Genomic DNA, 25,705 nt, shown 5'->3' with positions numbered 1-25,705 from the left:
AGATATTTTAGGAATTTTTTAGCATTTTTTTAGGGTTTTTTAAGGATTTTTTTAGGGTTTTGGGGGTTTTTTTTAGATTTTTTTTAGGGTTTTTTAAGGATTTTTAGATGATTTTTAAAGGATATTTTAGGAATTTTTTAGTATTTTTAAGGGATTTTTAAAGGATTTTTTTAAGGATTTTTTAAGGATTTTTTAAGGATTTTTTAAGGATTTTTTAAGGATATTTTTAGGATTTTTTAAGGATTTTTTTAGGGTTTTTCAAGGATTTCTTTAGGGTTTTTAAAGGATTTTTTAAGGATTTTTAAAAGATATTTTAGGATTTTTTTAGGATTTTTAAAGGATTTTTAAAGGATTTTTAAAGGATTTTTTAAGGATTTTTTAAGGATTTTTTAAGGATTTTTAAAAGATATTTTAGGATTTTTTTAGGATTTTTAAAGGATTTTTAAAGGATTTTTAAAGGATTTTTTAAGGATTTTTTAAGGATTTTTTAAGGATTTTTTAAGGATTTTTTTAGGGTTTTTCAAGGATTTTTTTAGGGTTTTTTAAGGATTTTTTAATGATTTTTTAAAAGATATTTTAGGAATTTTTTAGGATTTTTTTAGGGTTTTTTAAGGATTTTTTTAGGGTTTTTTTAGGATTTTTTTAGGGTTTTTAAAGGAATTTTTAGGATTATTTTAGGATTATTTTAGGATTTTTAAAGGAATTTTTAGGATTATTTTAGGAATTTTTTCGGGTTTTTTTAAGGATTTTTTTAGGATTATTTCAGGATTTTTTTAGGATTATTTCAGGATTTTTTAGGATTTTTTTAATGATTTTATTTAGGATTTTATTTAGGATTTTATTTAGGATTTTATTTAGGATTTCCACCCCCACCAGCATCCCGTTTATCCCAGAATTCCCAATAAATTCTTTGGGATTCGGGAGCCCAATTAGGGCTCGGGGAGGGATCCCGGGGGGATTTTGGGATTTATTCCCTTCCCCGCTCCCAGGGCCGGGAGATGGATGAGCTTTGGACAGCTCCGTTTATTTGGGATTCATTCCCGGGGATTTGGGATTCATTCCCGGGGATTTGGGATTCATTCCCTGGGATTTGGGATTCGGGAAGCGTCGGAAGCTCCAATTAGGGTGGGGGGGTCTCTGCCGCTCCCGGGGGTCCCCAGGGGGGAATTTAGGATTTAGGAGATGGATGGGATTTAAATCCCGTTTATTTGGGATTCATCCACTGGGATTTGGGATTGGTTATTTGGGATTCATCCTTTGGGATTGGTTATTCGGGATTTGGGATTGGTTATTTGGGATTGGTTATTTGGGATTGGTTATTTGGGATTTAAATCCCGTTTATTTGGGAGTCATCTGCTGGGATTTGGGATTGGTTATTTGGGATTGGTTATTTGGGATTGGTTATTCGGGATTTGGGATTGGTTATTTGGGATTTGGGATTGGTTATTTGGGATTGGTTATTTGGGATTTGGGATTGGTTATTTGGGATTGGTTATTTGGGATTTGGGATTGGTTATTTGGGATTGGTTATTTGGGATTGGTTATTTGGGATTTAAATTCCGTTTATTTGGGATTCATCCGCTGGGATTTGGGATTGGATATTTGGGATTGGTTATTTGGGATTGGTTATTTGGGATTGGTTATTTGGGATTTGGGATTGGTTATTTGGGATTGGTTATTTGGGATTGGTTATTTGGGATTTGGGATTTGGGATTGGTTATTTGGGATTGGTTATTTGGGATTTGGGATTGGTTATTTGGGATTGGTTATTTGGGATTGGTTATTTGGGATTTGGGATTGGTTATTTGGGATTGGTTATTTGGGATTGGTTATTTGGGATTGGTTATTTGGGATAGGTTATTTGGGATTCATCCATTGGGATTTGGGATTGGTTATTGGGATTCGTTATTCGGGATTTGGGATTGGTTATTTGGCATTTGGGATTGGTTATTTGGGATTGGTTATTTGGGATCCATTCTTTGATCCCATTCTTTGATCCCATTCTTTGGGATTTGGGATCGGTTTTTTGGGATTTGGGATCGGTTTTTTGGGATTTGGGATCGGTTTTTTGGGATTTGGGATCGGTTTTTTGGGATTTGGGATCGGTTTTTTGGGATTTGGGATCGGTATTTTGGGATTTGGGATCGGTTTTTTGGGATTTGGGATAATTTATTTTTTTTTCCACAGGTGCCCCCCCCCTCCCCTCCCCCTCCCCCTCCTCCTCCTCCTCCTCCCTCCCCGATCGATTCCCGGAACCGTTCCCGGGATTTGAAAATGTCAGGATTTGCCTTGGATCGATCCGAGGGGGGGGCGGGACCCTCCCCCTCCCCTCCCCCTCCCCTCCCCCTCCCCTCCCCCACCCCTCCCCCACCCCCGAGCCGATTTTGGGGGAAAATTTTGGGTTTTTTCCTGGGAATTGGGGGATTTTGGGGGGATTTTGGGGGATTTTTGGGGATTTTTTTGGAATTTTGGGGAGATTTTGGGGGGATTTTAGGGGATTTTTGGGGAATTTTGGGGAATTCAGAAGGATTTGGGGGGATTTTGGAGAATTTTGGGAGGATTTGGGGGGAATTTTGGGGGAATTTTGGGAATTTTAGGGGATTTGGGGGGAATTTTGGGGAATTTTTGGAGATATTAGGGGATTTTGGGGGAATTTTGGGGGATTTTGGGGGATTTTAGGGGATTTTGGGGGAATTTTAGGCAATTTTGGAGAATTTTGGGAGGATTTTGGGGGAATTCTGGGGGATTTTGGGGAATCTTGGGGGATTTGGGGGGATTTTTGGGAATTTGGGGAATTTGGGGAAATTTTGGGGGATTTTGGGGGGGTTTTGGGGGATTTTGGGGTCCATCCTCTCCCTCCCCCAATGGGGAACCCCCAAACCTCTCCCATCTTTTGGGGGGGGTCCGGTCCCTTCCCTTCCTACCCCTCCAAAATGGGGCTGGGGGGGTCGGGAGATGGACGGACCCCCCCAAAAGGGGCCGGACCCCCCTAAAATGGGGCTGGGGGAGCCCGAGATGGGGATGGAGAGGTTGGACCCCCCCAAAAATGGGTCTGGAACCCCCCCTGAAGACTCGGAGCCCCCCGAAATGGGTCTGGAACCCCCCCTGAAGACTCGGAGCCCCCCGAAATGGGTCTGGAACCCCCCAAAAATAGGTCTGGAGCCCCCCAAAGGCTCGGAGCCCCCCCAAATGGGTCTGGAGCCCCCCAAAGGCTCGGAGCCCCCCCGTTCAGAGCCCCCCCAGAGCCCCCCATCATGTCAGAGCCCCCCCCAATGTCTGAGACCCCTCCTCAATGTCAGAGACCCCCCTCAATGTCAGAGCCGCCCCCAGAGCCCCCCTGAGCCCCCCCCTCATGTCAGATAAGCCCCCAAGCCCTCCTCGATGTCAGAGACCCCCCCTCATGTCAGAGCCCCCCCCCAGAGCCCCCCTCAATGTCAGAGACCCCCCCTCATGTCTGTCAGAGACCCCCCCTCATGTCAGAGCCCCCCCCCAGAGCCCCCCTCTTGTCAGAGCCCCCCCGAACCCCCCTCGATGTCTGAGACCCCCCCCAGAGCCCCGCAGAGCCCCCTCCTCATGTCAGAGCCCCCCCCATGTCAGAGACCCCCCCCGAGCCCCCCTCATGTCAGAGCCCCCCCCTCAATGTCAGATCCCCCCCGAGCCCCCCCTCATGTTTGTCAGAGCCCCCACCCGAGCCCCCCTCGATGTCAGAGCCCCCCCTCAATGTCAGATCCCCCCCCTCATGCCAGAGCCCCCCCCCCGCCCCCCCCCAATGTCAGAGACCCCCCCCTCATGTCAGATCCCCCCCCCCTCATGCCAGAGCCCCCCCCCCGAGCCCCCCTCATGTCAGAGACCCCCCCTCAATGTCAGACCCCCCCGTCCCCCCCCGGCCGGGCCGGGCTCAGCCGAGCGCGCCGCGGCCCCGCGGGAGGCGCTGCCAGAGAGGGGAGGGGGCTCGGGGGGGCTCGGGGGGGCTCGGGGGGGCTCGGGGGGGCTGCAAAGGGGGAGATGGAGCCCGAATAAATGGGAGTGGAGACCGAAAAATGGGGATTGGAGACTGAAAAATGGGATTGGAGCACAAAAAATGGGGATTGGAGACCGAAAAATGGGAATTGGAGCCCGAATAAATGGGATTGGAGACCGAAAATTGGGAATTGGAACCCGAAAATTGGGAATTGGAGACGGAAAATTGGGGATTGGAGCCTGAAAATTGGGATTTGAGACTGAAAATTGGGGATTGGAGACCGAAAAATGGGATTGGAGACCGAAAATTGGGATTTGAGATGGAAAATTGGGGAGATGGAGCCCGAAAATTGGGGATTGGAGCCCGAAAATTGGGGATTGGAGCCCGAAAATTTGGGATTGGAACCCGAAAAATGGGATTGGAGACTGAAAATTGGGAATTGGAACCCGAAAATTGGGATTTGAGCCAGAAAATTGGGAATTGGAGCCAGAAAATTGGGATTGGATCCTGAAAAATGGGGATTGGAGTCCGAAAATTGGGGATTGCAACCCGAAAAATGGGGATTGGAAGCTGAAAATTGGGGAGTGGAGCCCGAAAATTGGGGATTGGAGCCCGAAAATTGGGAATTGGAGCCCGAATAAATGGGATTGGAGACTGAAAATTGGGGAGATGGAGCCCGAAAATTGGGATTGGAGCCCAAAAATTGGGGATTGGAGCCCGAAAATTGGGGTTGGAACCTGAAAATTGGGGATTGGAACCCGAAAATTGGGGATTGGAACCTGAAAATTGGGATTGGAACCTGAAAAATGGGGATTGGAACCTGAAAATTGGGGATTGGAACCTGAAAATTGGGGATTGGAGCCCGAAAATTTGGGTTGGAACCTGAAAAATGGGGATTGGAACCCGAAAATTGGGATTGGAACCTGAAAATTGGGAATTGGAGCCCGAATAAATGGGATTGGAGCCCGAAAGTTGGGAATTGGAACCTGAAAAATGGGGATTGGAGACCGAAAATTGGTGTTGGAACCTGAAAATTTGGGATTGGAACCCGAAAATTGGGAATTGGAGACTGAAAATTGGGAATTGGAACCCGAAAATTGGGAATTGGAACCTGAAAATGGGGAATTTGATCCCGAAAATGGGGACTTGGACCCCGAGAAACGGGGAGATGGAGCCGAAAATGGGGAGAAGGACCTTGAAAAATGCGGGAATTTGACCACAAAAAATGGGGATTTGGATCCCAAAAATGCAGGAATTGGACCCGAAAAAATGGGGGGGAAATTGAGAATTGGGGGGGGTGGTCCTTGCTCAGATTGAGATGAACCCCAAAATGCGGTGGGGGGGTCCCCATTGGTGGCTTCACCACCAAAATCCGGGGATCCCCCCAAAATCCAGCCCAATTTTCCCCTCCCCCCCCACATTTTTGGGGTGTCCCCCCCCGGTGTCCCCAATGTCGCCGTTCCTGGGCGGGGATTCGAACTCGCGACCTTCCGACCTCCGGGCCGCTCGTGTCTTCGGCCGTTCCCGGAGCGCGCTCGTGCATTTCCGCCTCACTCGGTAATTTCCGTCCACGTTCGGCATCCGCCGCTCCACCCATAAAGGGCGTGGTTTAGAAATAGCGCGATGTGATTGGTTGTCTGCGATGAGTGGGCGGGGCTTTGGGGAAGATCAGCTCTACCATTGGCTGGAGGCTTTCTCGCGCCTCCACCCCTCCTCTCGCTGAATGGCGGCGGGAGGAGGGCGGGACAAACGAGGGTTTTCCGCACTCTGATTGGTGCAAACGCTGAGGACGCCGCGCACTGATTGGCTAGCGGGTGAAATTCACGCTCTGATTGGCTGGCGCGCTCTGAGGGCTCTGCCGGGCCACGGCCCCCGCCCGGAGCGTCGCGGGTGAGGCGGGGGGGGGGGGCGAGGGACCCCCGGGACCCCCCCGGGACCCCTCGGTGAGTGCGGGAGCTCCGGAGGGGCCGGGGAACAGCGACGGGAACCCGGCCGAGGGGGTGGAGGGGCCTCCAGAGGGGAGGGGATGAGGCGGGGTCGGGGCAGAACTGCGGGGGTTTCGTGAGGGGAATGGGGGGGCTGAGATGCCTGAGGGGCTTCGGAGGGGTTTGGGGGGCTCTGAGGGGATTTGTGAGGGGTCTGAGGGGATTTGAGGGGCTCTGAGGAGTTTTGTGAGGGGGTTTGGGGGCTCTGAGGGGATTTGTGAGGGGTCTGAGGGGATTTGTGAGGGGTCTGAGGGGATTTGAGGGGCTCTGAGGGGTTTTGTGAGGGGGTTTGGGGGCTCTGAGGGGATTTGAGGAGCTCTGAGGGGTTTGGGGGGGCTGAGGGGTTTTGTGAGGGGGTTTAGGGGGGCTGAGGGAATTTGAGGGGCTCTGAGGGGATTTGTGAGGGGTCTGAGGGGTTTTGTGAGGGCTGAGGGGTTTGGGGGGCTCTGAGGAGTTTTGTGAGGGGATTTAGGGGCTCTGAGGGGATTTGAGGGGCTCTGAGGAGATTTTTGAGGAGTGTGAGGGGTTTTGTGAGGGGTTTCGTGAGGGCTGAAGGGTTTGGGGGGCTCTGAGGTGTTTTGTGAGGGTGTTTGGGGAATTTGAAGAGTTCTGAGGGGAATTTGGGAGCCTGAGGGGATTTAGGGGAGCTGAGGGCATTTGAGGGGGGATCTGAGGAAATTTGTGAGGGGGCCTGAGGGGATTTGGGGGGGTCTGAGGGGTTTTGTGAGGTAAATTTGGGGGCCTGAGGTGATCTGGGGGCCCTGGTGAGGATTTGAGGGGCTCTGAAGAGTTTTTGAGAGACTCTGAAGGGTTTTTGAGAGACTCTGAGGGTCTTTTTGAGGGGTCTGAGAGTTTTTTGAGGTGTCTGAGATGGTTTTGAGGGACTCTCAGGGCTCTTTTGAAGGCTCTGAAGGATTTTTGGGGGGCTCCGAGGGTTTTTTGGGGCTCTTTTTGTGGGTTATGAGGGATTTTTGAAGACTCTGAGGGGTTCTGGGGAGCTCTGAGTGGATTTTTAGAGGGTCTCATGAAGTCTGAGAGAATTTTGGGGTCCCTGAGGGGTTTTTGGATGCCTTGAGGAGTTTTTTGGGGTCTCTTTGGGGTTTTTGGGGCTCTTTTCGTGGGGTCTGAAGAGTTTTTGGCCTCTTTGAGACCTTTTTCTGTTGAGTCTCGGGTTTTTGTGAGGTTTTTGGGGTGTTTTTTGTGGGATCTGAAGAGTTTTGGGCATCTTGGTGCTTTTTTTGTGGGCTCAGAGGGGTTTTTGTGGCGTTTGAGGGGTTTTTTGTGGTGTTTGAGAGGTTTTTGAGGGTCTCTGAGGTCTTTAGAGACTTTTTTATGGGCTCAGAGGGGTTTTTTTGTGGAGTTTGAGGGTTTTTTTGTGGAGTTTGAGGGGTTTTTGAGGGTCTCTGTGAGGTTTTTAGGGTTTTTTATGGGCTCTGAGGATTTATTTGTGGGGTCTGAAGGGTTTTTTTGGGGTTCACAGAGGGAGTCTTGTGGAAATTTGGGGGACCAGAGCAGGAATTTTGGTTGGATAAGAAAGAAAATTCCATGGGATGATCCAGGAGCATCAGAAATGAGATTTTTCCATCCTTTATTTGTTATTCCCGACAATTATCGAGGTGAAAATCCCCATGAACCGCGAGGAATTAATGAATTCTTAATTACTAATTAATAAATAATAATAATTCCCTGTCTGGAAAAGCTTTTCCAGAGCCTCATCCCTGCTTGTGGCTCCTTCCTGGGGGGAGATTCCAGAGAAAAATGGGTTAAAAAATGGGATTTTATCCCATTGGGAAAGACACAAATCACGTGGGAAACGTGGGATTTGCTCCAGGGGAGGAAAAACCTGGAAAATTGGGAAAAGTGACCCCGGAATTCCCTTCCCAGCCCAGAAATTCCAGGGATTTTGGGAATTTCTGAGGGGTTTTCCCTTAAAACTTGGAGCTGGAGTTTGGGCTCCTGGTTTTTGCCTCTTCTTTCCCTCTTTTTTCCCTCTTTTTTCCGTCTTTTTTCCCTCTTTTTTTCCCTCTTTTTTTCCCTCTTTTTTCCCTCTTTTTTCCCCTCTTTTTCCCTCTTTTCCCCTCTTTTTTCCCCTCTTTTTTCCCCTCTTTTTTCCCCTCTTTTTTCCCCTCTTTTTTCCCCTCTTTTTCCCTCTTTTTTTCCCTTCTTTTCCCCCTTTTTCCCTTCTTTTTCCCTTCTTTTTCCCCTCTTTTTTCCCTCTTTTTCCCTCTTTTTCCCTCTTTTTCCCTCTTTTTCCCTCTTTTTCCCCTCTTTTTCCCTCTTTTTTCCCTCTTTTTTCCCTCTTTTTTCCCTCTTTTTTCCCTCTTTTTTCCCTCTTTTTTCCCTCTTTTTTCCCTCTTTTTTCCCTCTTTTTTCCCTCTTTTTTCCCTCTTTTTTCCCTCTTTTTTCCCTCTTTTTTCCCCTCTTTTTCCCCTCTTTTTCCCCTCTTTTTTCCCTCTTTTTCTCCTCTTTTTTCCCCTCCTTTTTCCCTCCTTTTTCCCTCCTTTTTCCCTCCTTTTTCCCTCCTTTTTCCCTCCTTTTTCCCTCCTTTTTCCCTCTTTTTTCCCTCTTTTTTCCCTCTTTTTTCCCTCTTTTTTCCCTCTTTTTTCCCTCTTTTTCCCTCTTTTTTCCCTCTTTTTCCCCTTTTCCTCCTCTTTGTTCTCCCAATCCCAGATTTCCCCTTTTGGGATTTTTTGGGATGTTTTTCCCTGCTTTTTAGGATCAGATCTTCGGAATTTTTGGGATCATTTTCCTGCTTTTTAACAGTGAATCTTTGGGATTTGGGATTTTTAGGGATTGTTTTCCTGGAATTTGGGATTTAGGGTTTTTTTTTTTTGGGATGGTTTTCCCTCTTTTTCCAATCAGATCCCGCCCCTTAACGGATTTTCCTGGGATTTTGGGAATTTCGGAGCCACCTCCAGGAGGAATTTTTGCCTTTCCAGCAAAATTTGGGATCCTGGGCTCGTTCTCCTCCCTCTGGAATTCCAACCTTGGATTTCATCCCGGATTTTTTAGGGGATTTTGGGCCCTTTCCCCCTCCCATTCCCATTAAAATCCCCCGGAATTCCCACATGGATTCAACCCCCTCCTCCCCTCCCTTTTTCCAGCTTTTTTTTTCAGCCTGGAATTCCCAGGGAATTTTTGACCTTTTCCAGGTGAATTCCATGAATTATTCATCGACTCCAATTAAAGAATTCCCAATTTATTTCCACTCCCAACGTTCCCAGCTCAAATTTCCCTTTTATTCCCATTTTCCCAATGGATAAATTCCCATTTTTTCCCTGCCCTGAACAGAATTTTGGGGATTTTCCCCCCAATTCCTGCTTTTCCCAGTTTTTTAATGGATTTGACATCCCTTGATCCCATTATTATTTAATTTTGGGGCTATTCCAGACAATTTTGGGGCTATTCCAGAGGGGTTTTGGGGATATTGATTTATTTTAGGGATATTCCAGGGGTTTTAGGGATATTCCAGAGTTTTTTTGGGATATTCCAGAGGTTTTTTGGGATATTGATTTATTTTAGGGATATTCCAGGGGTTTTTTTTTGCTATTCCAGGATTTTTTTTTTGGGATATTCCAGCAGTTCTGGGAATATTCCAGAGGTTTTTCCTTCCCTGGGACCCCAAAAACTCCCAGAGCCTCCCAATCCCGTTTTTTCCCCCCAAATCCTTCGGAATTCCGGCAGAATTCCCGACCCTGAGGCTTCCAAAGGAATTCCAGAACTTTATCTGGGATAGGGATCAATCCTTGATTTTTGGGATCGTTTTTCCAGGGGAAAAAAAAACCCCAAAATTCCCTTTTCCAGGTTTAAAAAAAAAGGGGAAAATCCCCTAATTAATGAATCCTAATTAATCCCAAAAATTCCTGATTTTTCCTGGATTTTCCAGGCTCCCAAATCCCCATTTTTTTGGGGGGAATATCCCGATGTTTTCCATAAAAAAAAGGGAATTCTTTTCCTGCTCCTTTGTCAGGTTCATCCCAGGAGGAAATTCCTGAATTAATCCCGGGGAAACCCCTTAATTAATTCATCCTAATTAATCCTAATTAACCCTGGTAATTAATCCTGGCTTTTCCTGGCTCCCAAATCCCCCGATTTTTTGGGAATTTTCCAGCGTTTTTCCATTAAAAAAAAAAGGATCATTCCCAGAGTTTTTTCCTTGCTCCATTGTCAGCTCCATCCCTTAATTAATTAATCCTAATTAACCCTAATTAATCCTGGATCTCTGGTAATTAATCCTGGCTTTTCCTGGCTCCCAAATCCCCCAGTTTTTGGGGAATTTTCCGGCGTTTTTCCATGAAAAAAAGGGAATTTTCCCCTCTCCTTTGTCTTCTCTCTTTGTTTCTTTTTCCAAGGGAATTCCCCCTCTGGAATGGGAGAAAAAAAGGGGAGAAATTGGAGGGAATTTGGGGTAAAAATGGGAAAAAATGGGGAAAGAAAAGAGGGAAAAACTGGAGGGAATCTGGGGGGAAAAATGGGGAAAAAAAAAGGGGAAAAATGGGGAAAAAAAGGGGAAAAATTGGGAAAAAAAGGGGAAAAATTGGGAAAAAAGTGGAGTTGATTTGGGATAAATTTGGGATAAATGTGGGATAAATTTATCCATTGACTTTTAATTCCAGGTGGTTTTAAATTCCTTTTAATTCCATTTTTTAATTATAATTCCAGAGTTTTCTGTAATTCCTGGGGTTTTTAATTCCAGCTTTTTTAATTCCTTTCTTTTTAATTCCAGGTTATTTTTAATTCCTTTCTTTTTTCATTTCTTTCTTTTTTTATTCCATGTTTTTTTTTTTTTAAATTCCAGGTTTGGGGTTTTTTTTATCCTTTAATTCCAGGGGTTTTAAAATTCCTTTCTTTTTAATTCCAAGGTTTTTAAAAATCCCTTTATTTTTCATTTTCCTTATTTTTAATTCCAAGAATTTTTATTAATTCCAGGGTTTTTTTTTTTCCCTTTAATTCCAGGGATTTTTTAATTCCTTTCCTTTTAATTCCAGGCTTTTTTTTATCCTTTATTTTTTATTCCAGGGTTTTTTTAATTCCTCTCTTTTGAATTCCAAAGGTTTTTTTAATTTCCTTTCTTTTTAATTCCAAGATTTCTTTTAATTCCTTTTTTTTTTATTCCAGTTTTTTATGTTTTTGACTCCTTTATTTTCTATTCCAGGGATTTTTTTATTCTTTAATTCCAAGGGTTTTTAATTCCTTTAATTCCAAAGGTTTTTTAATTCCTTTATTTTCTATGCCAGGGATTTTTTATCCTTTAATTCCAAGGATTTTTAATTCCTTTAATTCCAAAGGTTTTTTAATTCCTTTATTTTCTATTCCAGGGATTTTTTATCCTTTAATTCCAAGGATTTTTAATTCCTTTAATTCCAAAGGTTTTTTAATTCCTTTAATTCCAAAGGTTTTTAATTCCTTTATTTTCCCTTCCTGGGATTTTTTATCCTTTAATTCCAAGGATTTTTAATTCCTTTAATTCCAATGATTTTTAATTCCTTTCTTTTCCCTTCCTGGGATTTTTTATCCTTTTATTCCAAAGGTTTTTTAATTCCAGGAATTTTCTTTTAATCTCCTTTATTTAATTCCCATTTTTTTCTGGTTTTTCCTCCTTTTCCCACTCCCACATTTCTTTTTATTCTTTATTTTTCCAGGAAATCTTTCAACATTCCCAAAAAACCCGAAATTCCCAATTTTTCTGCTCCAAAACCTCTGGAATTCCACCCAAAGATGTCCAGGAAGCAGCAGCCCAAAGGTAGGAATTCCCAGAACCCCCAAAATCTGGGATTTGATCCCAAAAAAAACCCCCAAATCTGGGATTATTTTAATTGGGAATTGCAGCTTTGGGATTCCAGGAATTGTTAATTGGGTTAATTGGGATCGGAGCTCTGGAGTTCCCTGGGAATTCCCAGGGAGTTTTCCAAGGATTCTGGGAATGCTCCCAGCTGGGAGAGGGGAAAAATGGGGGAAAATTGGGAAAAAATGGGGAAAAATGGGAAAAATTGGGAAAAAAAAGGGGGGAAATTGGGGAAAAATGGGAAAAATTGGGGAAAAAAGGGGGAAATTGGGAAAAAATGGGGGAAGTTGGGAAAAAATGGGGGAAATTGGGAAAAAAAAGGGGGGAAATTGGGAAAAAAAAGGGGGGAAATTGGGAAAAAAAGGGAAAAATTGGGAAAAAAGGGGGGAAATTGGGGAAAAAATGGAAAAAATTGGGAAAAAAAAGGGGGGAAATTGGGAAAAAAAAAGGGGAAATTGGGGGAAATTGGGGAAAAAAGGGGGAAATTGGGAAAAAAAGGGGGAAATTGGGAAAAAAAATGGGGGAAATTGGGAAAAAAATGGGGAAAATTGGGAAAAAAAGGGGGGAAATTGGGAAAAAATGGGGGAAATTGGGAAAAAAATGGAAAAAATGGGAAAAAAGGGGGAAAACGAGGAAAAAAAAGGGAAAAAATGGGAAAAATAGGTGGAAAAATGAGGGGGAAAATGGGAAAAAAATGGGAAAATGAGGAAAAAAGGGGGGAAAATGAGAAAAAAGGAGGGGAAAATTGGGAAAAAAGGTGGAAAAATTGGGAAAAATTGGGAAAATGAGGAAAAAAGGGGAAAATGAGGGAAAAATGGGAAAAAATGTGGGAAAAAATGAGGGAAAAATGAGGGAAAAGGGGGGAAAGTTGGGAAAAAATGGAGAAAAATGAGGAGGGAAAGGAGAATTTTTGGGGTTTTGGGAATTTTCCTGGGATTTTGTGGGAAAAATGAGGGGGAAAAGGGGAATTTTTGGGGTTTTGGGAATTTTCCTGGGATTTTGGGGGAAAAAAGGTGGAGAATTCCAGGAAAAATGCTGGAAAATTGAGGGGAAAGAGGGGAAGTTTTGGGGTTTTGGGATCCCAGTAAAACTGGGAATTTTCCTGGAATTTTCCAGGAATTCCAGGGGGTTTTTTTTGGGATTGATTCTCCCAAGGAATCCCAGGGAATTTTTGCTCCCTGTCAGGAATAAAACAGTGGAAAAACCCAGGAAAATCGAGGTGGAAAAACCCAAAATTGGGGATTTTTGGGATCACAGCTCAAGTGGGAATTTCCCCTTGAATCCCAGGAATTTTTTGGGATCAATCCCCTCACAATTCCCCCATTTTCCCTAAAAAAAAATCCACAACATCCAGCCAGAATTCCAACAAAAAAAATGGGATTTAAAGCAGAAAACCTCATCCCTAAATCCCCTTTTTTAGCCTCAAAATTCCCTGGGCTCCTTTCCTGCTTTTTCCATGGATTTTTCCCTTTTTTCCGAGGTTTTTTTTTGTGGGATGAGAGGATTCCCTTGGAATGTTAATTCCAGAGGGTGTTTGGAGAGGGGGGAGGGGCCTCATTTGTCTTTATTTGCCTTTAATTAATTATTGAGAGGCAATTCCAGGCCCTTTCCCAGCGGGAAAATCCAGGGATTTTCCGGGATAATTTTCCCATTTGCTCTGCCAGATGGATCCTAAAGGATTATCCCGAAAAAAAATTGGGATTTGGGGGGGGTTTAGAGGGGAAAAGGTGGGAAATTGGGGGAAAAAATGGGGAATTTGGGGGAAAAAATGGGGAATTTGGGGGGAAATGTGGGAATTTGGGGGGAAAATGTGGGAATTTGGGGGGGAAATGTGGGAATTTGGGGGAGAAATGCGGGAATTTGGGGGGAAATGTGGGAATTTGGGGGAAAATGTGGGAATTTGGGGGGAAAATGTGGGAATTTGGGGGGAAAATGTGGGAATTTTGGGGGGAAAATGAGGGAATTTAGGGAGAAATGTGGGAAATTGGGGGAGAAAATGCAGGAATTTGGAGGGAAATGTGGGAATTTAAGAAGAAATGTGGGAATTTGGGGGGAAAATGAGGGAATTTAGGGAGAAATGTGGGAATTTTGGGGGAAAATATGAGAATTTGGGGGAAAATTTGGGAATTTTTGGGGGAAATGAGGGAATTTAGGGAGAAATGTGGGAATTTAGGGGGAAAATGCAGGAATTTGGGGGGAAAATGTGGGAATTCAGGGAGAAATGTTGGAATTTGGGGGGAAACCATTGGAATTCGTGGGAATTTGGGTGGAAAAATCTGGGATATTGAGGGAAAAACACCTGGAATTCGAGGGTTGGAGCTTCCTGGAGCTGGAATTTTTTGGGATCGAAGCTCCTAGGCTTGGAATTTGCCCTGGAGAGGGAATTTTTGGGCTTTGGAACTTCCTGGGGCTGGGAATTTTGGGATTAGGGTGGGAATTTTGGGATTTGGGTGGAAATTTTGGGATTTAGGGTGGGAATTTTGGGATTTGGAGTGGGAATTTTGGGATTTGGGCTGGGAATTCTGGGATTTGGTGGAAATTTTGGGATTTAGGGTGGGAATTTTGGGATTTGGGGTGGGAATTTCAGGATTGGGGGATGCTGTGTGGCCGGGATCCAGCATTCCCAGGGAAATTCCCGGGTTTTTTCCCACAGATTCCTTGGGATTCATCTTCGACGTTCGCTCCGGGGCCGTGCGGGCGCAGGGCGGCTGCTCCGAGAACATGAAGGAAAAGGTGCCCAAAATTCCCAAATTCCCAACAATTCCCAACAATTCCCACTCACCCAGGAGTCCCCAGTTTTCCAAGAATTCCCAATTTTCCAGAATTCCCAGCAGCTCCCCAGTTTTCCCAGGGATTCCCATTCTCCCACAATTCCTCTTGAATTTTTCCCGGGATTTTTCCTTCATTTTTCCCCCAGAATTCTCCGTTAATTTCCCATGGATTTTTCCAGGGATTTTTCCCTGTTTTCCCGTGATTTTCTCAGGGGTTTTTCCATGACCTTCCTTTGGATTTTCCCACGGTTTTCCCAGAGTTTTTTCCTGGGATTTTTCCCTGATTTCCCTGATTTCCCTGACTTTTCCCTGACTTTTCCATGGTTTTTCCATGGCTTTCCCCGTGGATTTTCCCGTGGCTTTTCCCAGTTTTTCCCTGGATATTCCCATGGATACTCCATGGCTTTTCCCATGGATATTCCCCTGGATATTCCCATGGATTTTCCCCTGGATTTTCCCCTGGATTTTCCCCTGGATTTTCCCCTGGATTTTCCCCTGGATTTTCCCCTGGATTTTCCCATGGATTTCCCCTGGATTTTCCCATGGATTTTCCCATGGATTTTCCCATGGATTTCCCATGGATTTCCCATGGATTTCCCATGGATTTCCCATGGATTTTCCATGGATTTTCCCCTGGATTTCCCCTGGATTTTCCCCTGGATTTTCCCATGGATTTCCCCTGGATTTTCCCCTGGATTTCCCCTGGATTTTCCCCTGGATTTTCCCCTGGATTTTCCCATGGATTTTCCCCTGGATTTTCCCCTGGATTTTCCCATGGATTTTCCCATGGATTTTCCCATGGATTTCCCATGGATTTCCCCTGGATTTTCCCATGGATTTCCCATGGATTTCCCATGGATTTCCCATGGATTTTCCCATGGATTTCCCATGGATTTTCCCATGGATTTCCCATGGATTTCCCCTGGATTTTCCCATGGATTTCCCATGGATTTCCCATGGATTTCCCATGGATTTTCCCATGGATTTCCCATGGATTTCCCATGGATTTTCCCTGTTTTTCCCATGGATTTCCCATGGATTTTCCTATGGATTTCCCATGGATTTTCCCATGGATTTTCCCATGGATTTTCCCATGGATTTCCCATGGATTTCCCATGGATTTCCCATGGATTTTCCCTGTTTTTCCCATGGATTTCCCAGGTCCAGGCAGTGCAGGCAGTGATTCCCCAGCACAGCACCCCCTGAATATTCCCCAGGATATTCCCAGTTTTCCCCAGGATATTCCATGGATATTCCCTGTCATTCCCATGGATTTTCCCAGTTTTTCCCATGGATATTCCATGGATTTTCCCAGTTTTTCCAGGTGCAGGCGGTGCAGGCGGTGATTCCCCAGCGCAGCACCCCCTGAATATTCCTCAGGATATTCCCGGTTTTCCCCTGGATATTCCCAGTTTTTCATGGGATTTCCCCTGGATTTCCCCTGTCATTCCCATGGATTTTCCCAGTTTTTCCCATGGATATTCCATGGATTTTCCCAGTTTTTCCAGGTGCGGGCGGTGGTTCCCCAGCGCAGCACCCCCTGAATATTCCCCAGGATATTTCATGGATATTCCCTGTCATTCCCATGGATTTTCCCAGTTTTTCCCATGGATATTCCATGGATTTTCCCAGTTTTTCCCACGGATATTCCATGGATTTTCCCTGTTTTTCCAGGTACAGGCAGTGCAGGCAGTGGTTCCCCAGCGCAGCACCCCCTGAATATTCCCCAGGATATTCCCCAGGATATTCCCCTGGATATTCCCCTGGATATTCCCAGTTTTCCCCAGGATATTCCATGGATATTCCCTGTCATTCCCCTGGACTTTCCCAGTTTTTCCCATGGATATTCCATGGATTTCCCCAGTTTTTCCCATGGATATTCCATGGATTTTCCCTGTTTTTCCAGGTGCAGGCGGTGCGGGCGGTGGTTCCCCAGCGCAGCACCCCCTGAATATTCCCCTGGATATTCCCAGTTTTCCCCAGGATATTCCCCTGGATATTCCCAGTTTTCCCCAGGATATTCCATGGATATTCCCTGTCATTCCCATGGATTTTCCCAGTTTTTCCCACGGATATTCCATGGATTTTCCCAGTTTTTCCCATGGATATTCCATGGATTTTCCCAGTTTTTCCAATGGATTTTCCCATGGATATTCCATGGATTTTCCCAGTTTTTCCCATGGATATTCCCGGTTTTTCCCATGGATTTTCCCTGTTTTTCCAGGTGCAGGCGGTGCAGGCGGTGGTTCCCCAGCGCAGCACCCCCTGAATATTCCCCTGAATATTCCCCTGAATATTCCCCAGGATATTCCCAGTTTTTCATGGGATTTCCCCTGGATTTCCCCTGTCATTCCCATGGATTTTCCCAGTTTTTCCCATGGATATTCCATGGATTTTCCCTGTTTTTCCAGGTGCAGGCGGTGCGGGCGGTGGTTCCCCAGCGCAGCACCACCGAGATCCTGCTGGTGCTGCAGCACTTTGACAACGCCGTGGACAGCGCCGTGCAGGCCTTCATGGAGGGTGGGAATGCCGGGAATCCCGGGAATTCCGGGAATTCTGGGAATTCTGGGATCGGGGAAGGGGGTTCTGCCTTTTGGGGAGGGGATTTGGGGGGTTTGGGGAGGGGATTTTGGGGTTTGGAGAGGGAATTTTGGGATTGGGAGAGGGGATTTTGGGGGTTTAGGGAGGGAATTTTGGGATTTGGGGATGGAATTCTGGGATTTGGAGAGGGAATTTTGGGGTTTGGAGAGGGAATTTTGGGGGTTTAGGGAGAGAATTTTGGGGTTTGGGGATGGAATTTTGGGGACAGCGCCGTGCAGGCCTTCATGGAGGGTGGGAATGCCGGGAATCCCGGGAATTCCGGGAATTCTGGGAATTCTGGGATCAGGGGAGGTGGTTCTGCCTTTTAGGGAGGGGATTTTGGGGGGTTTGGAGAGGGAATTTTGGGGTTTGGGGATGGAATTTTGGGATTTGGAGAGGGAATTTTGGGGTTTGGAGAGGGAATTTTGGGGTTTGGAGAGGGAATTTTGGGGTTTGGGGATGGAATTTTGGGATTTGGGGAGGGAATTTCGGGATTTGGGGATGGAATTTTGGGATTTGGAGATGGAATTTTGGGGTTTGGAGAGGGAATTTTGGGGTTTGGGGATGGAATTTTGGGGACAGCGCCGTGCAGGCCTTCATGGAGGGTGGGAATGACGGGAATCCCGGGAATTCTGGGAATTCTGGGAATTCTGGGATCGGGGGAGGTGGTTCTGCCTTTTAGGGAGGGGATTTGGGGGGTTTGGGGATGGAATTTTGGGGTTTGGGGATGGAATTTTGGGGTTTGGAGAGGGAATTTTGGGATTTGGAGAGGGAATTTTGGGATTTGGAGAGGGAATTTTGGGGTTTGGAGAGGGAATTTTGGGATTGGGAGAGGGGATTTTGGGATTTGGAGAAGGAATTTTGGGGTTTGGAGAGGGAATTTTGGGATTTGGAGAGGGAATTTAGGGATTTGGAGAGGGAATTTTGGGGTTTGGAGAGGGAATTTTGGGGTTTAGGGAGGGAATTTTGGGATTTGGGGATGGAATTATGGGATTTGGAGAAGGAATTTTGGGGTTTGGGGAGGGAATTTTGGGATTTGGGGATGGAATTTTGGGGTTTGGGGATGGAATTTTGGGGTTTGGAGAGGGAATTTTGGGGTTTGGGGATGGAATTTTGGGGTTTGGAGAGGGAATTTTGGGGTTTGGGGATGGAATTTTGGGATTTGGAGAGGGAATTTTGGGGTCTGGGGATGGAAATTCCAGGAGGGAATTCCAGGATTTGGAGAGGGAATTCTGAGATTTGAGGAGGGAATTTGGGGATGGGATTTGAGGATTTGGGGATGGAATTTTGGGATTTGGGATAGGAATTTGGGAATGCCAGGATTTGGAGAGGGAATTCTGGAATTTTGGGAATTTTGGGAGGGGATTTGGGGAGGGAATTTTGGGGATTCAAGGAGGGAATTTCGGGATTTGGGGAGGGAATTCTGGGATTTGGAGAGGGAATTATGGGACTGGGGAGGGATTTTGGGAGAGATTTGGGATGGAATTTTTGGGATTTGAGAGGATTTGAGATGGAATTTTTGGGATTTGGGATGGAATTTTTGGGATTTGGGATGGAATTTTTGGGATTTGAGAGGATTTGAGATGGAATTTTTGGGATTTGGGATGGAATTTTTGGGATTTGGGACGGAATTTTTGGGATTCAAAGGGATTTGGGCTGGAATTTCAGGTTTGGAGATGCCTGGGGGGGGTTGGAATTTAGGGAATTCTCCTTTTCCCTCCCCCTCATTCCCAATTTTTCCCATTTTTTCCAGGGAATGCCAGCGAGGTGCTCAAGGAATGGACGGTGACCGGGAAAAAAAAGGCAATTCCCAAAAATTCCCAAAAAAAATCCCCCAAATCCCAATCCCTGAGGAATCAACCCCAGGAATCTCAGGATCCAGAGGAATCCCAAATTCCAGGAATTTCCATGGAATTTTCCATGTTTCATTCCTGGCATCATCCACCTTGAAATCCCAAAATTCCCATGGGGAATCCCACTGGAAAATGGAATTTTTCCCATTTTTTTTCCCCCAATTTTTTCCCAATTAAAACTTGGATTTTTCCCCATTTCTTTCCCATTTTTCCCCCCATTTTTTCCCAAATTTTTCCCATTTTTCCCCCGATTTTTTTCCTCCTTTTTTTTCTCAAAGTTTGGATTTTCCCCATTTTTTCCCATTTTTTTCCCAAAATTTTTCCCATTTTTATTCCCATTTTTCCCCATTTTTTCCCCATTTTTTTTCCCAATTTTTTTCCCAATTAAAGCTTGGATTTTCCCCCATTTTTTTTCCCATTTCCCCCCCATTTTTTCCCATTTTTTCCCCATTTTTTCCCCAATTAAACCCTGGATTTTCCCAACTTTTTCCCATTTTTTCCCCATTTTTCCCAAATTCTTTCCCATTTTTTTCCCCATTTTTTTCCCAATTAAACCCTGAATTTCCCCTTTTTTTTTTCCCATTAAAACACAAATTTCTCCCAATTTTTTTTCCTGAATTTTTCCCTATCAAAACCCGGATTTTTCCTGATTTTCCCCTCAATTTTCCCCCCAATAATTTCCCATTTTCCCCCAATTAAAACCTGGATTTTTCCCTGATTTTTCCCTGATTTTTTCCCTGATTTTTCCCTGATTTTTTCCCTGATTTTTCCCCGATTTTTCCCTGATTTTTCCCTGATTTTTTCCCTGATTTTTCCCTGATTTTTTCCCTGATTTATCCCCGATTTTTCCCCGATTTTTCCCCATTTTTTTCCCTGATTTTCCCCTGATTTTCCCCTGATTTTCCCCTGATTTTCCCCTGATTTTTCCCCTGATTTTCCCCTGATTTTTCCCCGATTTTTTCCCTGATTTTCCCTGATTTTTCCCTGATTTTTCCCTGATTTTTCCCTGATTTTTCCCTGATTTTTCCCCTGATTTTTCCCCTGATTTTTCCCCTGATTTTTCCCTGATTTTTCCCTGATTTTTCCCTGATTTTTCCCTGATTTTTCCCCGATTTTCCCCTGATTTTTCCCCGATTTTCCCCCGATTTTTTCCCTGATTTTTCCCTGATTTTCCCCTGATTTTCCCCTGATTTTCCCCTGATTTTTCCCTGATTTTTCCCTGATTTTTCCCGGATTTTTCCCTGATTTTTCCCCGATTTTTCCCTGATTTTTCCCTGATTTTTCCCTGATTTTTCCCTGATTTTTCCCTGATTTTTCCCTGATTTTTCCCTGATTTTTCCCCGATTTTTTCCCCGATTTTTTCCCCGATTTTTCCCCGATTTTTCCCTGATTTTTCCCTGATTTTTCCCTGATTTTTTCCCTGATTTTTCCCTGATTTTTCCCTGATTTTTCCCTGATTTTTCCCTGATTTTTCCCTGATTTTTTCCCTGATTTTCCCCTGATTTTTCCCTGATTTTTCCCCTGATTTTTCCCCGATTTTTTCCCTGATTTTTCCCTGATTTTCCCCTGATTTTTTCCCTGATTTTCCCCTGATTTTTCCCCTGATTTTTCCCTGATTTTTCCCCGATTTTTTCCCGACTTTTTCCCTGATTTTTCCCTGATTTTCCCCTGATTTTCCCCTGATTTTCCCAGATTTTTCCCTGATTTTTTCCCTGATTTTTCCTTGATTTTTTCTTCCTGATTTTCCCCTGATTTTCCCCTGATTTTTTCCCTGATTTTCCCCTGATTTTCCCCTGATTTTTCCCAGATTTTTCCCAGATTTTTCCCAGATTTTTCCCAGATTTTTCCCAGATTTTCCCCAGATTTTTCCCTGATTTTTTCCCTGATTTTTTCCCTGATTTATCCCTGATTTTTCCCATTTCCCCCCCCAACAAAAACCCGGAATTTTCCCCATTTCCCCCTCATTTTTCCTCCCGTTTTTCCCCATTTTTATTCCCAATAAAACCCGGAATTTTCCTCATTCCCAATTTTTTTTTCCCCAGAACAAGAAGAAGAAACCCAAACCCAAATCCCAGCCCGGCTCCGACCCCGCGGGAAAATCCCGGCCCGGGGAGGAGGAAAATTGGGAAAAGTCGGGAAAATCGGGAATTTCCCAGAACGGATTCCACGGGAACGGCGCCGGATCCCCGGAGCCGCTCCGGGAGAGCCCCCAGGGAGGAGCAGGTGGGAGGGAAATCCGGGAATTCCGGGGGAAATCCGGGAATTCCGGGGGAAATCCGGGAATTCCGGGGGAAATCTGGGAATTCTGGGGGAAATCTGGGAATTCCGGGGGAAATCTGGGAATTCTGGGGGAAATCCGGGAATTCTGGGGAAATCTGGGAATTTTGGGGGAAATCCGGGAATTCCGGGGGAAATCTGGGAATTCTGGGGGAAATCCGGGAATTCTGGGGGAAATCTGGGAATTCCGGGGGAAATCTGGGAATTCTGGGGGAAATCCGGGAATTCCGGGGGAAATCTGGGAATTCTGGGGGAAATCCGGGAATTCTGGGGAAATCTGGGAATTTTGGGGGAAATCCGGGGATTCTGGGGAAATCCGAGAATTCCGGGGGAAATCCGGGAATTCTGGGGAAAATCTGGGAATTCTGGGGGAAATCTGGGAATTCTGGGGAAATCTGGGAATTCCAGGGGAAATCTGGGAATTCTGGGGGAAATCCGGGAATTCTGGGGAAATCTGGGAATTCTGGGGGAAATCTGGGAATTCTGGGGAAATCTGGGAATTCTGGGGAAATCTGGGAATTCTGGGGGAAATCCGAGAATTCTGGGGAAAATCCAGGAATTCTGGGGGAATCTGGGAATTCTGGGGAAATCCGGGGATTCCGGGGGAAATCTGGGAATTCTGGGGGAAATATGGGAATTCTGGGGGAAATCTGGGAATTCTGGGGGAAACCTGGGAATTCCTGGGGGAAATCTGGGATATGGGAGAAAAAATCCAGGAATTCTGGGGGGAAATTTGAGACTTGGGGGGAAATCTGGGAATTTTAGGGAAAATATCTGGGATTTGGGAGAAAAAATCTGGGATTTGGGGTGAAAAAATCTGGGAATTTTGGGGAAAAATCTGGGAATTGGGGGAAATCTGGGAATTGGGGGAAAATGTGGGATTTGGGGGGGGGGAAATCCAGGAATTTGAGGGGAATTTGGGGAAAAATCTGGGAATTTGGGGGAAAATCCAGGAATTTGGGGGAAATCTGGGATTGGGGGAATTTTCTTGGGATTTTTTTGGGGTTTTCCAGAGTTGGATCCAGAATTCCAGAGGTCAGGGAATGTTTGGATCCTTGGGATTTGTTGGGATTTGGGGATTTCTTGGAATTCCTTGGGATTTACTGGAATTCCTTGGGATTTTTGAGCTCTCCTGGGGTTTTGTGGAAGGGAATTCCAGGATTTTCCTGGAATTCTGGGGATTCCCAAGGGGAATTTTGGCTTTTCCCGCAGCCCTGGGGAACGGAATTCCGGATTTTCCAACCCAACCCCGGAGCGACCCCGGCGGGAAAAAACTGGGTGAGGAACGGGAAAAACGGGAATTGGGGAGGGAAAATGGGAATTCTGGGAATTGGGGAGGGAAAATGGGAATTACAGGAGGGGAGAAATGGGGGAAAATTGGGAAAAATTCAGGAAAAATTTGGAGAAATCAGGAAAAAAATGGGATAAACCAAGAAAAATGGGAAAAAATCAGGGAAAAGATTGGAAAAAGATGGGAAAAAAATAAAAAAAAAATTGGGGAAAATTAGGAAAAAATCAGGGAAAATTTGGGGAAAGTCAGGAAAAATCAGGGAAAAAATCGTGTAAAATCAGGGAAAAATGGGAAAAAATCAGGAAAAAATTTGGAAAAAATGGGGTAAAAAATGGGGAAAAATCAGGAAAAAATGGGAAAAAATCAGGAAAAAATGGGGGAAAATCTGGGAATCTGGGAAAGGGGATCTGATCCCTGATCCCTGATCCCTGATCCAGGAGTGAGGCTGGAGAAGTCCCAGAAGGAGCTGCGGGGCTGCGATGGCGCTGCAGTGGGAAAAATGGGGAAAAATTGGGAAAAAATCAGGAAAAAAATCAGGAGAAAATGGGGAAAAAGGGGAAAAAATGGGGAAAAAAATGGGGAAAAAAATGGGGAAAAATCAGAAAAAAATGGGGAAAAAATCAGAAAAAAATCAGGAAAAAATGGGGAAAAAATGGGGAAAAAAGGGGAAAAAATCAGGAAAAAAATCAGGGAAAAAATCAGGAAAAAATGGGGAAAAATCAGAAAAAAATGGGGAAAAAATCAGAAAAAAATCAGGAAAAAATGGGGAAAAATGGGGAAAAAATCAGGAAAAAATCAGGAAAAAATGGGGAAAAAATGAGGAAAAAAATGGGGAAAAATTGGGAAAAAATCAGAAAAAAAATCAGGAAAAAATGGGGAAAAAATTGTGAAAAATGAGAAAAAAATCAGGAAAAAATCAGAAAAAATTAGAAAAAAATGGGGAAAATCTGGGAAATGTGGGAAATGTGGGAATGTGCTCCCTGATCCAGGAGCGGGGCTGGAGAAGTCCCGGAAGGAGCTGCGGCGCTGCGGGGCTGCGCTGGTGCTGCAGTGGGAAAAATGGGGAAAAATTGGGAAAAAATCAGGAAAAAAATCAGGGAAAAATGGGGAAAAATGGGGAAAAATTTGGAAAAAATCAGGAAAAAAATCAGAAAAAAATCAGGAAAAAATAGGGAAAAAATGGGGAAAAAAATTGTGAAAAATCAGAAAAAAATGGGAAAAAAACAGAAAAAAATCAGGAAAAAATGGGAAAAAATCAGGAAAAAATGGGGAAAAATCTGGGAAATCTGGGAAATGTGGGAATCTGCTCCCTGATCCAGGAGCGGGGCTGGAGAAGTCCCGGAAGGAGCTGCGGCGCTGCGGGGCTGCGCTGGCGCGGTGCCGGGCGCTGCTCAGGGAGGAGCTGCAGGGATCCCTGCGCCGGCTGCGGGCGGCGTTCAGCGACATCCACGCGTGGTATGGGAAAAATGGGAATTCTGGGAATTCTGGGAATGCTGGGAATGGTAGGATGGGGCGTTCAGCGACATCCATGCATGGTATGGGAATAATAACCGGGAATTCTGGGAATGCTGGGAATGCTGGGAATGCTGGGAATTCTGGGAATTCTGGGAATGTTGGGAATGCTGGGATGGGCTGGGGTGTTCAGCGACATCCACGCGTGGTATGGGAAAAATGGGAATTCTGGGAATTCTGGGAATTCTGGGAATGCTGGGATGGGGCGTTCAGCGATATCCACGCGTGGTATGGGAATAATAACCGGGAATTCTGGGAATTCTGGGAATTCTGGGAATTCTGGGAATGCTGGGCTGGGGCATTCAGCGACATCCATGCATGGTATGGGAAAAATAACTGGGAATTCTGGGAATGCTGGGATGGGGCGTTCAGCGACATCCATGCGTGGTATGGGAATGGAAACTGGGAATTCTGGGAATTCTGGGAATGCTGGGAATGCTGGGAATTCTGGGAATGCTGGGAATGCTGGGATGGGGCGTTCAGCGACATCCATGCGTGGTATGGGAATAATAACCGGGAATTCTGGGAATGCTGGGAATGCTGGGAATGCTGGGAATGCTGGGCTGGGGTGTTCAGCGACATCCACGCATGGTATGGGAAAAATGGGAATTCTGGGAATTCTGGGAATGCTGGGATGGGATGGGGTGTTCAGTGACATCCATGCGTGGTATGGGAATAATAACCAGGAATTCTGGGAATTCTGGGAATTCTGGGAATTCTGGGATGGGCTGGGGCGTTCAGCGACATCCATGCATGGTATGGGAATGGAAACTGGGAATTCTGGGAATTCTGGGAATGCTGGGCTGGGGTGTTCACTGACATCCATGCGTGGTATGGGAATGGAAACTGGGAATTCTGGGAATGCTGGGAATGCTGGGAATGCTGGGAATGCTGGGAATGCTGGGATGGGATGGGGTGTTCACTGATATCCACACATGATATGGGAATAATTAATGGGAATAACAGGAATGCTGGGAATTCTGGGAATGGTGGGAATAATGGGAATAATGGGATGGGGCATTCAGTGACATCCATGCGTGGTATGGGATGGAAACTGGGAATAATAACTGGGAATTACAGCAGGAAAACACCGGGAATTACACTGGGAATTACACTGGGAATTACACTGGGAATTACACTGGGATAACACTGGGATAACACTGGGAATTACACTGGGATAACACCGGGAATTACACTGGGATAACACCGGGAATTACACTGGGATAACACCGGGAATTACACTGGGAATTACACTGGGATAACACCGGGAATTACACTGGGATAACACCCGGAATTACACTGGGATAACACTGGGATAACACCGGGAATTACACTGGGATAACACCGGGAATTACACTGGGATAACACTGGGATAACACCGGGATAACACCGGGAATTACAGCGGGATAACACCGGGAATTACACTGGGATAACACCGGGAATTACACTGGGATAACACCGGGAATTACACTGGGAATTACACTGGGATAACACCGGGAATTACACTGGGATAACACCCGGAATTACACTGGGATAACACTGGGATAACACCGGGATAACACCGGGAATTACACTGGGAATTACACTGGAATTACACTGGGATAACACCGGGAATTACACTGGGATAACACCGGGATAACACTGGAATTACACTGGGATAACACTGGGATAACACCGGGAATTACACTGG

The 25,705-nt window shown here is 45.3% G+C and overlaps 1 protein-coding gene across 3 annotated transcripts in view; it reads left to right on the top strand.

The window, feature by feature from the left end:
• Nucleotides 1-5,807: 5,807 nt before the first annotated feature.
• The window catches only part of SPATS2 (spermatogenesis associated serine rich 2), a 28,134-nt gene continuing 8,236 nt past the window's right edge, over nt 5,808-25,705 (top strand). For 2 of the 3 annotated variants that reach the window (XM_058861231.1, XM_058861230.1), the window contains exons 1-8: nt 5,808-5,904; nt 11,589-11,689; nt 14,385-14,464; nt 16,914-17,022; nt 18,836-18,885; nt 20,978-21,158; nt 22,425-22,490; nt 23,823-23,958. In XM_058861231.1, the coding sequence (XP_058717214.1) occupies nt 11,665-11,689; nt 14,385-14,464; nt 16,914-17,022; nt 18,836-18,885; nt 20,978-21,158; nt 22,425-22,490; nt 23,823-23,958 (647 nt within the window). In that variant the 5' untranslated portion in view covers nt 5,808-5,904; nt 11,589-11,664. Of the gene's footprint in view, nt 5,905-11,588; nt 11,690-14,384; nt 14,465-16,913; nt 17,023-17,665; nt 17,688-18,835; nt 18,886-20,977; nt 21,159-22,424; nt 22,491-23,822; nt 23,959-25,705 lie in introns of those variants that run through there. The other variant, XM_058861232.1, reaches the window with a different exon arrangement.

Source organism: Poecile atricapillus, chromosome 35 (assembly GCF_030490865.1).
Source record: "Poecile atricapillus isolate bPoeAtr1 chromosome 35, bPoeAtr1.hap1, whole genome shotgun sequence".
In the NCBI taxonomy this organism is placed as follows: domain Eukaryota; kingdom Metazoa; phylum Chordata; class Aves; order Passeriformes; family Paridae; genus Poecile; species Poecile atricapillus.
The sequence above is the reverse complement of the archived record's forward strand: the minus strand, read 5'-3'. Positions and strand labels throughout refer to the sequence as shown.